The 13,404-nt window shown below is 41.5% G+C and overlaps 1 protein-coding gene across 4 annotated transcripts in view; it reads left to right on the top strand.

The window, feature by feature from the left end:
* Positions 1 to 13,404, top strand: part of LOC125708578 (casein kinase I-like) — a 29,730-nt gene that overhangs the window by 10,350 nt on the left and 5,976 nt on the right. For all 4 annotated transcript variants that reach the window (XM_048976224.1, XM_048976223.1, XM_048976226.1 and 1 more), the window contains exons 3-6: positions 5,079 to 5,148; positions 7,533 to 7,681; positions 8,018 to 8,252; positions 8,626 to 8,711. In XM_048976224.1, the coding sequence (XP_048832181.1) occupies positions 5,079 to 5,148; positions 7,533 to 7,681; positions 8,018 to 8,252; positions 8,626 to 8,711 (540 nt within the window). The remainder of the gene's footprint in view (positions 1 to 5,078; positions 5,149 to 7,532; positions 7,682 to 8,017; positions 8,253 to 8,625; positions 8,712 to 13,404) is intronic.

Genomic DNA, 13,404 nt, shown 5'->3' with positions numbered 1-13,404 from the left:
ATAACTGATTCAGCCTTGGAAATGCCTGTTAAGCGGATCTATGTTGCAAATATACATTTGTACAGAGTTGAAGATCACAGGAGGGGAGTGTGGAATTTTGTGTGGAAGTTTAAATGTGTGTACTGCTGATCTAAGATCACTGCATGGGCTGTTATGTAGTTGAAAATGACATTCGGTGGTTGATTTGATTTATAAATACATGCAGTGGAAGACGAGATTCAAATAGGAACGTTAAGCATCTGAACTAATGATGAACAGATGTTGGAAGTTTTATAGGTTTATTCTAATGTGTGCAACAATTTCCTTTACGTGTCTCCATTTCTGCCATGGTTTTATTCTGCAGTACAGAATAATGAAGCTTGCAGGAAGCTGAATCGGTGTCCCTAGAACAGCACCAGGCTTCCTCTGTGAGAAGCTAAACATCGGCATTGTCTTGTGGTACCATACCATCGTCATTGAATCTGTCCACTTACACTACCGGTGAAAAGTGTTGGAGCACATCAGCTTTTCTAGCTTTTTGGAAATGAAGGCAGGTTTAATATCAATGTTCAGTGAAATCAGAGCTTGGAACAAATAAGCAATAAGAAATCATTGTTTCCAAAATAACCACCTTTTGCGGATGGCCAGATCCATGTGACATTTTTTCCTTCATGGGAAATCATATATTCCAGAATGTTGTTCCTGACTCCTGCAGAAGTACCTGTGAATGTGTTGCACTTGTAGGTTGCTTTGCCTTCACCTTCCTGTCCCATTCATCCCAAACCAGCTGAGGACTGTGATGTCCACTCCATGTTTTTAAGAATATGGTTCTTCTGATGTCGTTCTGACACAGCCTGGAGGTTTGCTAGGCATTGTACCGTTTCATCCGTTATAACAATTTTAATTTCCTGTACAGTATCAATTTGTCATGTACCACCATAACATAGCTGAAACCACAGCTGTAATGCTTCAATAGGCAGCAAATATATAATAATGTTTGCTGCTAGAAGTGCTATGGATGGCTGTGCAGAGTGTATTGTGGCGAGGCCCCTGTTATCTCCGTGTTCCCTTCTTACTAAATTATAACTTTATTATGCAACAGTGCTCCATGTGACACTTGGTTTTTGTTGTTTTCAGAGTTCACAACCGTTTTCAAGGCATTTGTATTGTGTTTCAGTGGCAGGCTATTTGCATAACCAATAGATAGATGAAGCGGTTCAAGTCCCACCCCAGAGTACCAAAGTGATGTACCCCAGCTGGTTTGGCATTTTTATTACTGGAACTTTTGGTACTGGACTGGAAGTTTACTATCGGTAAAGCAAAATCCCTGATATGATCAATTTATCGTGGTAATTATTAAATTCATGCTGGTTAAGCAAACATGTTACCAAGAAAAATATATGCTTATCAATGAAATGCTGTCTGGCTAAGTGTACATTATTAATGTTATAAAATGTCAGTGAAACCATTATCAAGTACTGTTATAATCAATAAAACATGACAAACAATTTTTAATTAATAAAAACACCTATTGATGTAAACATTACTGCCACCGTAAGGGTGAAAAAATCCCATGAAACACGATAAATTTTTGGTCATGCTGCCTGCCCATCACTTCCTGGATGTCTGACTTGGGTTATTGTCTTGCTGTATGATGATCCCCTGACCAGCTAGACACAGACCAGTGGGTATTGCAAGGTAACCCTGTTGGTTCAGAATGCCCGTCACTCTGTGTAAATCATCAACTCTGCCTCCAGCCAAGAGCTCAAGACCATCACACTTCCTCCTCCGTGTTTGATGTTCGTGTCACACACTGAGGAGCTATACAATGGCCCTGTGTGATGAATCAAAGATTTCAAATTTGATTAATCAACTTTCTTCCTGTCTTCAGTAGTCCACTGGCAGTGGTTCACGGCCCACGCAAGCCCTTTTCCTCATTTTGCCATTTTAGCAATGGCTTTCTGTCACTTGACCTGTCTAACCTGCCTTTTGAAGTCTTCTCTCCACAGCTGAAAGTGAGACTGGCTTACTTTTTAACACTGTTAAGCTGTGGTCGAAGCTGTAGTCCAGTAAGGCATCTATCACACAAGCTGGTGACTCAAACTTGTCTTCTGATTTGTGTTTTGACTTTGGGTCTGCCAGATCTCTAACTATCCGAAATTTCTCCAATTACCATTGCCATCAGATGGTGTAGGACACTGTGCTCACTGACGCTTGGATATTCTTTGCAATTTCTAAATGAAAACCCTACATATGTTGTCCTGTCTCATTTTATTTAATTGCCATTATCCGAATATACTGCTTCCTGCAGTGCAGTATAGTTCAAACAAAACTTCAGAGTCTCTTACACAATTAACACAATCTCTTACAGAAATTCCATAATACTGAGGGTTTGTACCATTACATGCATGTGTCATTATAGCAGTTTGTTTTTAGTCCCCTAAAATTTTATAAAGAGCTATAAAACAGCTATAAAATTGTACATTATTTTATATAAACCTTCTCCCTCTTCATGTTTTAACCTTAATTCTGGTGGTATTTGGTTCATTTTCTGCAATTTGTCATTTGTCAGGCACTTCCCTCTCTCTCTCTCTCTCTCTCTCTCTCTCTCTCTCTCGTATGTGTGTTTTTTTTTTTTTTGTTTTTTTTTAATAAAATATTTCTTCTGGAAATGTCTAGGGCACCGTTTCTTAGGTTCTGGACAGTAGTAACTGCAGCTTCCATGTACTGTGAAGTAAATTTTCCTACTTTTGTGCCTGTTTGTAATTGAATGAAATCATCTGGCCTGCACTGTCAATGTGGCAATTAAGAAGTGATGAGTGAATTGACTTTATACAGTAATCGCATCTCCTAAAACCAGGGCAAGGTTTAATCAGCGGGGAGACAAGTGAAGAGTCATCATGGTGTGTTTAAGATTAGTTGTGGGGGGGGATGTTTCCATCTTTAGTTCTGTCCAGTCATTAATACATAATTTTTTTGAAGGGATTACTAAACCAGCAAATGCATATGTGAATACCCTTTGGAAGGCGATCTCATTATCTGTAAGACCTATAGATAGGTTGAAGTGCTTCAGTGAAAAGCTGAACTGCCATCACATAAATGAACTCCTCAACGTCCACACAGTGGAGGCCTCACGGCCCCCAGTGTCTTTCAGAGCTGTCGGTGCGACTGCTTCATGTTGCAGCAGTCTGTCGCTCCACCTGGGCCTGAATTTCAGTCCTGACTTGGGGACACTGTGGACATCACCCAGTGGCTGATTTCCCCATTTGATGTCTCCCCAAAACATTTCTTTTCATAAAACATGCCAGTTGCCCTCTTCTCTTCAAATGGGTTCTGTGTGGTATTTTGCCTGCAGTACCTGTTTGTACAGAGTTATTTTTGTATCAGTGGAAGCTGTTAGATATGTGCTTTTGATGTTGGGTGATCTATCTGCCGGGGAATTGTGTCAAAGTAATTGAGCAGAATGAATACATGTATCAATATACTGCAATCTTTATACGTTTTCAGGTCAGTTTTGTCACGTGTCGGCTTCATGCCACTGTTATACTGAGAGCGTCACAGGTCCAGATCTGGAACCATAGAACCCATTTTCTCACTCTGATAGAAAGAACATGTCACAAAAGACAGAGAGGCGCTGACCTCTTTAATGACTGCATCAGAATCTTTAGATCCATTTTAGATATACTTTTTAAAAATGGCTTAATAGCTTAAGATGGTTAGGGAATGCATGTATATTTTTAGAGGTGGTTTTATTTGGTTTTATCATAGTAATGAAAATGTATATGAATGGCCTGCTTGCATATCTGAGAGGAAAAAGCCTTTTGATAACCCTGAAAGCTCAAAATAAATGCTTAGAAGCTAAAATGATTAAAAAGAGTAATATTGTTAGGGGTGCAGGAATATGATGGTAGATTTCAGTCAGTTTGATCTGTGATGGACTAATCATATTTAGACCTTGTCTTTTGGTCTCAAATTGCAAATGAAACTGAGAACAGGAATCATTTATAAAGCAATCTTCATACAACTGTTAGGACGGTCGCCCTTTGGCGCACTGTCCGTGGAGTAAGCATGATTAAAAAAAAAAACGGGAAATCGCTATTGCTGTCGAGTTAATGAAATGAACGATATTTGGTATGATAATGATGGAGAATAGCATGAAATAATAGAAAGTTAAGGCTCTTACATTCCCCCCCCCCCTGCAGTTTTTATGTTGGTGATGCTCCACATTGTAAATGTGTGACTGTTACTAGACAAGTGACCTGAATCTCAGTGGCGCACATGAAGCCTTTGCTGTCAGCCGCGCACCAGAGGCCTGTCATTGTCAACATTTTCCAGAAACTTCATTAAGTCAACGTGAAGCCAGAATCTCATACAGCGCAGTAGGTGTTGTATTTAGTGTAGTAGATAATCTGGGACCTGTCTGTTCATCCCCATCTGCATGCTTACCTTATGCAATCTGCAAAGATATCAATTTATTGATTTTAGTGGATTATTTTTATTTACATGTGTAATCTCTGGTAATTTCAGATCAGGTTAATCACTCCTGCAGGCGAGGGTGCAGCCAGTGCTGCTCGTGCCACGTAGCATTGACATGGGAAGGGGCTTGTTCCTGGGTTGACTCAGCACAGCTCATGCTCAAGAAGTTCATTTTAGCATCAGCATTTCAAAGCAGCCCGGTCAGTTAAAATGGGCTTGACAGCTGGCTAATTTTGGCGTCGTGCATTAATTGCGGTTGTTCATTTCACAAATTGCATCATTTGCAAATCTTTCACCCGTTAATACATTTTATCTCATCTGTAACAGGATTTGTATGCAGGTGTTTTCGGTCTAACCTACCACTTTGGCAAATGACTTGTGCATTAGTGGAAATAGATGTTTCCATCTTCTGGTCACAAGATGCTACATTGAGATTTACTGATGTTAAAGAATAATGTGGTGGGTTAATAAGTCTTGGTTTATAGTATTTAATGGTTTATCAACCCTTATAATTCAGGGTCAGTGCGGAAATAAGCCTTAAGGCAGTTTTCTACATGCACTCCAGTCCTGCATTATGATCTCCATTTTGTTATTGCTCACTCTCTTGTATGTCTATTTTTCAGGAACCGATAAAGTCCAGGGCTCCTCAGCTACATTTGGAATATCGATTTTACAAACAGCTGGGAAATTCAGGTAAGACAAAGCTGCCTGCGATTCAGTTAATGTTTGATCCTCCAGGAGAGGTTAGGGAGGCCTCATTTCTGTCCTTGTTTTTGTAATGCAGTGTTCCGGTATCACTGGGAGGTGGGATGAGGTCATATTTGCTACCGTTAACATGAGCCAGCATGCTGACTTACCTCTGAATAGTCGGACTTGTGTTGTGTTCTGACACCTACTCTTCCATTCCTCAGAACACGGGGTCCTAAATTACCTGTCCCTCCCTGACCCTGTGCCTCCTCAGCCATCCCACGGTGTGAATTACACTCTTGCTTTTGTGGGAGCGAGGGCTCCCCTCAGCTAAAAATAGCCTTTCTCCGTGTCTCCCTGTCACTGCTGAATCACCTTGGATGTGTCCTCCACAGCTCTGAGGACATTCCAGTGTGGAATGAGCAGTGCACTCTGGTAGAGCCCACAGTTTGCATCTGTGCTTGGATGGATTTGTCTTATCGTCATGTTAGTATCTGTTAACTTATTTGTCTTTGCTAGGACATATTTAGTTTATTGAAACCGGACTGTCCTCTGGATCTTCTGAATCTGCTTGTGGTTAAATGCTTGTTACACATTAATAGGGGAAGGATCAAACTCTGGTTTGAATATACACATAATCGCTGTACAGCAGTAATGTCCAGTTAGTGTTTATGGTGATTGAATTATTTGTACTTATGTTGGAAATGCTGTAATTTGGGTTTGTTTCCAATTTGACACTTGTATAATGCAGCTTTTGTTTTATAGATATGGTTGTGGGAGTTAACCTTAGTCAGATCATTGAGTTCTTAAATTGTAGAAGCCTAAGGGGCTTCTCTGTCTGCCCTAGATCTAACCTATGAAATGCGTGTTTTAATGTGAATGTGCTGCTATCATGAGGCGTCCAGCAGTCAAGGCCTCAACTCCTGCTTCTGGGTAACAAGCCTTAATTTAAGGTGCTTCACAGTTTGTTGATTTTAACTACAATGTAAGCCTGATACATGGCTGATACATGAGGCCTGCTTCCATGCATGGTGCATGGCCGTCACCATTCCCCCAACGCTTCCATGCGGTGTTGGACACTGCAGATCTTTTATTTACTGGGTGATCACATTTCATCCTGGCTCTGCTTCAGGATGCCTGGCTCGTTCTGTCAGGGTATCTTTCTGCTCTCAAACGCACTCTGAATTGTAAATTTTATCCCAGCCTTCCTTTGATTAATGTAAAATTTTGCTTTCGGTCCAGTAACAGCGCAGTGTAATTCCAGAACGCTTGTCAGTTCTCTCATACTTGGTGCATGCAGGATTTAGGTTGAAGGAATGTGTTTGTCTCCCAGTAGCCATGAATCTTTAAGTCTGGGCATGCACTGTTTCTGGCCAGTGTGCTTTAATTTGCACCTCCGACAGCAGGTAAGGTGACCTGCTGCATGCTTTACTCAAGCATTGTAAATTTTGCCGAGGGTGAGTGAAAATTAGCACGCTGTGTGGCCCTGAAGGACCAACGCTGGGACCTTCTGGCTTATAGGAACGGACCGCTTGTCTCTGTGAGAAATGAGCTCCACTCGTGCACAGCTTTGTATCCATGTGATAAAAGTTAATAGTTTTTAAGGTTTTTTTTTTTTTTTTTTTTTTTTTTTTTTTTTTTTTGAGTGTTTGCAGTAACTGCTCCTATTTTGTACTTCAGTGAATTAGCCTCCTGCTGGTGTCTCTCTCTGTATCATTAACACGTAACGATCATAATTACTCATCACATTTGAAAGCCTGTGGGGTAGAGATGTTGCTTTTTACCTTCCAGGCGGCACTTGGGTCTTGCGTGAGAGTGACAGTGCTCTAGAAATGGGTAAATCCCACTGTAATCTCTCTCATGATGATGCAGGGCTCTCCTTGGCACCTTGCCCATGATGTGGTATTGCTGCTGATTTTGTACAGCCCCTGCATTCACAGATTACTCTCTTAGGGATTATGCATTGTAGGTCCACTGTGCTGCATAAAATTAAATGGTCAGGTGAATAGGTAGCTCTTTCTGTGGTGGTATATTAACTTGTGAGCCTTGCCTATTCTAGCAGGCTCTCTTGGAAAGACGATCGATTCGTGACTGCACAGGTGAGGTCACTTTTCCCCTGATCCTAACAAAGTGTGTGAGATATGAGTGAGGTCACTGCTGCCTGGAACAGCTGCGTGCAGCCCAGCAGAGCCGATTGATGCGGACCTTCTGGCAGTAAAAGCCGATGTGTGCTCAGGGTCACAGGGGCCACACATTGTCTGTTAAATCGGCAAATTGATTCAAGTGACCTGGGACATGAAGGTCAGGTGTGGGATGCAGACTGGCAGGCCGCTTGCTGCCGTTTGTGGTTTTAATATTGCATATTGATGTATGTCTCGCACGCCCGCCAGAGGGCATCCCTCAGGTGTACTACTTTGGCCCATGTGGAAAGTACAACGCGATGGTTTTGGAATTGCTGGGGCCTAGCTTGGAGGACCTGTTTGACCTCTGCGATCGCACGTTCACCCTCAAGACGGTCCTCATGATCGCCATACAGCTGGTAAGCCGTCTGCACTCCCAGGGTACTGAAACACAGGGCAACTTTTTGAGCAGAGTTGACAGGCAGTGTTGCTGACCGGTGTTTCTCGGTCACATTCCTATTGATGACAGAACACATTTCTATTTGATCGGCATTGGGCAACTTTTCGTGATCCTCCAGATCCAAATGAGTTGCCCTCTGTCTCACCTGGTTGGCAGCTGCCCGGCAACATTACTCAAAAAGCTGTCCAGTGTTTCATGACCTTTCCAGATACCCAAGAGATGAATGATTTACATGCAATTTGTCGTTGAAAATGTGTGTTGAAAGGCTTAAATCTCGAACATGTCTGTTTCCTAGATAACACGGATGGAGTATGTTCACTCCAAGAGCTTGATATACCGGGATGTCAAACCTGAGAACTTTCTGGTTGGGCGGCCAGGTGGCAAGAGGCAACACACAATCCACATCATAGACTTTGGGTTGGCCAAAGAATACATTGACCCTGAGACCAAAAAACACATCCCTTACCGGGAGCACAAGAGCTTGACGGGCACAGCGCGATACATGAGCATCAACACGCATCTTGGCAAAGGTGAGAATGGTGGTTTCTGTTCTGGACATATCCAATACATCTGTGTGATTCCCGTGGAGAACCTCCCCTGTAGGGTGTAAAGAATAAATCCCGTATTTCAGTGTTTCCCAAATCAGTCCTTTGGGGATCCACCGACAGTTTATGTTTTTGCTCCCTCACATCTCCCTGTCAGGCAGTCATTTTTGCCTGACATTTTTGCACCCTCTCAGCTACCTCCTGGGAGCTAAGAGGGTGCAAAAACTGGGACCGGCCATGGGTCCTCTAGGACCGGATTGTGAAACACTGCTGTATTTAATGCACTATTCTGCTTATGCATTTTTTAGTATCTGCAGCATGATGTCTCCGTGCTAAAGTGCTTTTACTCCTAATGCAGAACAAAGCAGGAGGGATGACCTGGAAGCGCTTGGTCACATGTTCATGTACTTTCTGAGAGGCAGTCTTCCTTGGCAGGGCCTCAAGGTAAGCAGCTTAATGGTCATGTGGCTTTAACGATGGTTTGATTGATTTATGCTCTTGATGATGAAAACACGCATTTCTGGGAAATGTAAAATGGCTGCTTGAAGTCATGATGCTTGTGAGCTGGTGTGGCAGGTAACACACAGTGGGGCACAGACCCTGAACGTCAGCAGTTCCTGGCCCTGCTCCATTACCACTGAGAGAGGTACTTTACCTAAATCACTCGGTATAAATGGGTAAAACCTAGGCTACTGGGGGGGGGGGGCGGAAAGTGTGAAGTATCTTATTACTGAATTACTGTTAACTGATTTCTCAAATTAAAATTCAGATGCTGCCTCTCAGTAGTTGTACCAGAAAAATTGCAAAAAAAAAAAAAAAACCTCTTTAGGGTTTCAGATTTTTTTGTAATTTAACAGAATGCTTTGCAAGGCTGCTTGCTATGTTGATAAAGAACAAGAGCACCTTCTTGAAGAAAAAGCATGCATTTAATTTTTCTCTCCTGTCACTTCCCATAATGTAGATGATTCAGCTCTGAGTGCCGGTGAGCTGCATGCAGGAGCCTGCTGGAGGCTTTTCACATTGTTGTGTGCTAGGATTTCTGCTCACAACCGCCTGAATGTGGCGGCGTTCCTAGGCCACTACCGTGCCCCTCTGCCTGACCTCGTTTGTCAGCACTCTTCCCAGTGCCTGCTAACTGGTTCATATCTGGGAGGAATCTGCTTCCCTGTCTTTGCTTGGCGACAGCTGCAATAATGAAACACCCCAACTCCTTTACGGAAATGCCGCAGGAAGTTACGGCAGCCGGCGGCCTGTACGGGTAGCATCTCTGCTAATTTCTGTAAAAGCATTTTGCGTGACTCGGCATGTAGGAGCAAGCTCTAGATACGCCTCCGAAATGATCCCAGTTCTTACATTATCTGATTCTGAAAAAAGGACACCAGGGTAATGTCTTATGGATCTCTGATAAAATGTCACCCCAGTAGACCTGCCCACCTGAGTCCGCCCACTCAGATACTCACCATGATGGAGCGCTGAAGTATCTCTTGCACTCAAGCTCTCAAATTCTCACATATCAGTTCATATCATAACTAACATAACTAAGTTTTAGAATGAACTTTGTGAGCCAAGATTTGCTGTACAGCTTGAAGCTGTCATTTGGCGTGATTCAGGTCCCATTTCCTCACCTTACAGAAGGCATCCTGCAGATGCTCCACATTTTTCCTGCTTATTTTGACATAAACCAAGGAGAGGTGTCCATCCCCTCTTCCTGCCTGCAGCCATTCGCCTGGCCCTCCTGTGTTGTATCACCCACAATCTCATGTTTGCAGATGACATTCTTAGAGCTGTAACACGTATCACAGCATTTACCGAAAAAGACCTCATTTTCTGGATGGTTTTGTCCTCTGAGGTCTTAGGCCTGACGAACATTCATGATGGGGCGCCACCTCAGGTCATTTGAAGCACTCCAGGCCTCCATCTCTTTCTTTATTGGGCGAAGTTAAGATTTTACTATAACCACATTGCACATTCCCTGAAGATATTAGTTTGTCATGTGCAAAACTTCTTGAGCAATAAGCACCCTAGTTTGATGATGAGCAGTAAGCCAGGGTGGGTTCCCCTTCAGTAATTCAAGCACATATACATGTAACTCAAGCAGAATATTCTCTTGTTGAAGTATTATTTGCATTACAGACTGTCCCCCGAAATACTCGGTTACGCTCCATCAGATGGTGTGAGACTGAGATTGGGATGGTTTGCCACACAACGCTCTGGGTGGAATTTAAGATTCGCTTTAAAATCCTGGTAGTTATATAGAGCACTAAATGGTCAAAATCCAGTCTGTCGGTCTGGTCTCCACCTCAAACATGCTGTTTCTTGTGCCCTTTGATCCTAGGATCATAATTTCTTAGTCGTTCTCTGCACATGATCAAAGACTAGGGGAGATGGAGCCTTTCAGTCTCCCGGGCTTTGGAATCTCCCGTCACAATTATGCTTGGCAGACTGTCGATTTTTAAGTTAAAAACGTTGTTTAATCAGGCTTTTGTTTAAATTTTTAATATAAACTGTATTATTGTGTTATACTTTATTTTAATGCATGTCTTAATATTTCTTGTTTACTTTTATTTGATTTTGTTGTACAGCCCTTTGTGACTATGTGTCTGTGAAAGGCACTTTATAAATAAAACTTACTTACTCACCTGGTAGTGTAGCAGTCAGGTGTACCACCTTCCAAACTGGAAGTAGAAAAATTTTAAGAAACTCAATATATTTTAAAGAAATTTGGACAAGAATCCACACTGACAATTCCAAGGTAATTTCACAAGCTAAAGCAGTGTTCTAGCATGTGCTATGCAGTTTTACACAAGTTCAAGAGCAAATTGTTATATTTGTTTAGTTTTAAGTATGACAAAAAAGGATTATGATTAGGTAGTCCTGTCATGGCAGCATCTGCATTGGGGTGTGCACCGTTTATTGGCTGTGTGAACAGGAATCGCCTTCGACACAGCGGTTGTATTGATTGGCAGAGGACAGAGATGGTACCATTTTCAACCCAAATTCCAGAGACCTTAAAACTGAGAATGAGATGTGGGTAATGCTCCTCAGTCAGCCCCGTGTTGGTGTTCTGGCATTGTCTTACTGATGTGATGAGAGAACAGTGCATTAGTTTGCACTTTCCATGTTTCCTTTCATTGATGTTAGAATATAAATGGATCCTTTCCAGTCTGTAAACCAGTGAGTTTTTTTTTTCCACATCTGCTGGCAAAATTTAGTTTGCACTTTGATTCTTTAATTGCTTATAGTATTTCTTTTGGAATATCGTCTTTCCTCAGGGCTGATCTCACCACCTCTTCCATTATTGAAGATCTTTCCATGTACTGACACATTTCCTGTAGGGTTCCTCTCTGCAGCCTGTCCATCTTCGCTTCATCCTTGTGCCATCAGTTATTTTTCCAGCTAATACTCGAGGCCGGAACTTCTTTCGAACTTTATTGATTTTCTGAAAATTAGCCCCTTTTCCGTGTTTCTTTATTTAGTGTCTTGGTTGATGTAATATTGGCTTCTCCTGGTAATTTTCTGGAATCCGTGATTCAGTGCTTTTAAGATGATCCTTCCTGAATCTGACTGTTTCTCTTGCGGTCTCCACTGTGCTTTCTGTCATCCACTTTAATTTTTTTTGGCTCATTTTGCCCATTCTGATTTCTTTAAATTCCATCCAGAATTCCTCTGGTTTCGCAGGTCTAGCATCTCAAATCAGGTTCCAGTGTTTTCATTGAAGTCAGTGAGTTATTTCTTGGAATTTATATGGCCTTGTTCAGTTTTACTTGGAGTTTGTAGTTTGTGATCTGTTGTACAGTATGATGTTCTACAGTGTCCTCCAGGTGATGTGACATGATAGATACTGACAGTTGAGTTTTTCTTTTTCATGGACTTTGTAGTCTATACTGGTCAGCGGTATTTTCCACCTTGCAGTCTTTAATTAATTACCAGGAGTCTTTCTCATTTGCTGCTCCTGTCAATTTCCACCTGAACCTGGTTGCAATTTTTTTTTCTTAATTTGCATCAGATATTAGGGCATAAACCTAATTTTCTGCTGTTTAAGGGATTTGCTCCTTGTTTTAGTAGGTGAAGCAAAATAAATGTCTGCCAGATTGTCATATCCTGGTATTTTTGGTTATAATCCCAATCCACGATATAGATTTTTTTAAAAAAAATTGACAATGTATAATAATTTTAACATTCTAACCACTTAATTGGCAAGTCTGTCCTTACAAGAAACACTGCTTGTAACATAATAAAATTTATCATGGTATGTAAAATACTTTACATATGAAAATGACCTATCATAGCAAAGGCTTTTCATTTCATTTTAATTATTATTTTTTTTAATATATATTATGGTTTCAAAAGTTTGTGTTCAAATGAACTTGTATCACTTTGGTGAATAACTGAATGTCTGAACACAGTTTACAACAAAGAATGGATACATATTAATATTGAGAAATACGATTTTGAGTTTTTTGCGTCAGTAAGGAGTTTTGCTTTGCTTTGGTTACTCAAAATGTGTGGAAAGCTCTGCATTTCAAGTAGATCATAGACCTGGAGAGAGAGAGTCCTGCAACGCAGGATGTTCTTGCACATATATCCATGGCCAGACATCCCACGGGTTTGGGGACCCGGGTTTTCGGTACTGAAAAAGATTGCTGTATTTCCACCTGTTGTATGAAAACTATCTTTGCAAAGTTTGCTAATTATAGTAGCAGGTCCATGTTGGATTTTGCAAATACAAACCATTTCCACACAAAGTAGAGCCTGTCTGAGCTGAGATGCTATGCCGGCTGAAACCGCCTTTTTTCGCATTGGTCTGTCTTTGTGGTTGTTCTGTTGCGGCCTCTGAGCATGCAGGAACTGTGTAATAGGCGGTTGCTGGTTTGTTGTATTGATCATAATAGTGTTAAGAAACACTCTTCTAACTGGACATTCAGAAGCTCAGCTGAGCTGTATCTATGCCTAATGGACTCCACAACATGTTTGTTTGTAATGTACTAATTGCTTTACTTGTGCGTTGCTTTGGACAAAATCGTCTGCTAAATTAAATTTTAGTGCCGTATTGTAATTCTTGAGATTAACTCTGAAATGTGTGTCGTAGATATAGTTATAACTGGTTACTGTAAAATATCGCTATGTCACCCACCAC

Source organism: Brienomyrus brachyistius, chromosome 15 (assembly GCF_023856365.1).
Source record: "Brienomyrus brachyistius isolate T26 chromosome 15, BBRACH_0.4, whole genome shotgun sequence".
In the NCBI taxonomy this organism is placed as follows: Eukaryota; Metazoa; Chordata; class Actinopteri; order Osteoglossiformes; family Mormyridae; genus Brienomyrus; species Brienomyrus brachyistius.
The sequence above is the reverse complement of the archived record's forward strand: the minus strand, read 5'-3'. Positions and strand labels throughout refer to the sequence as shown.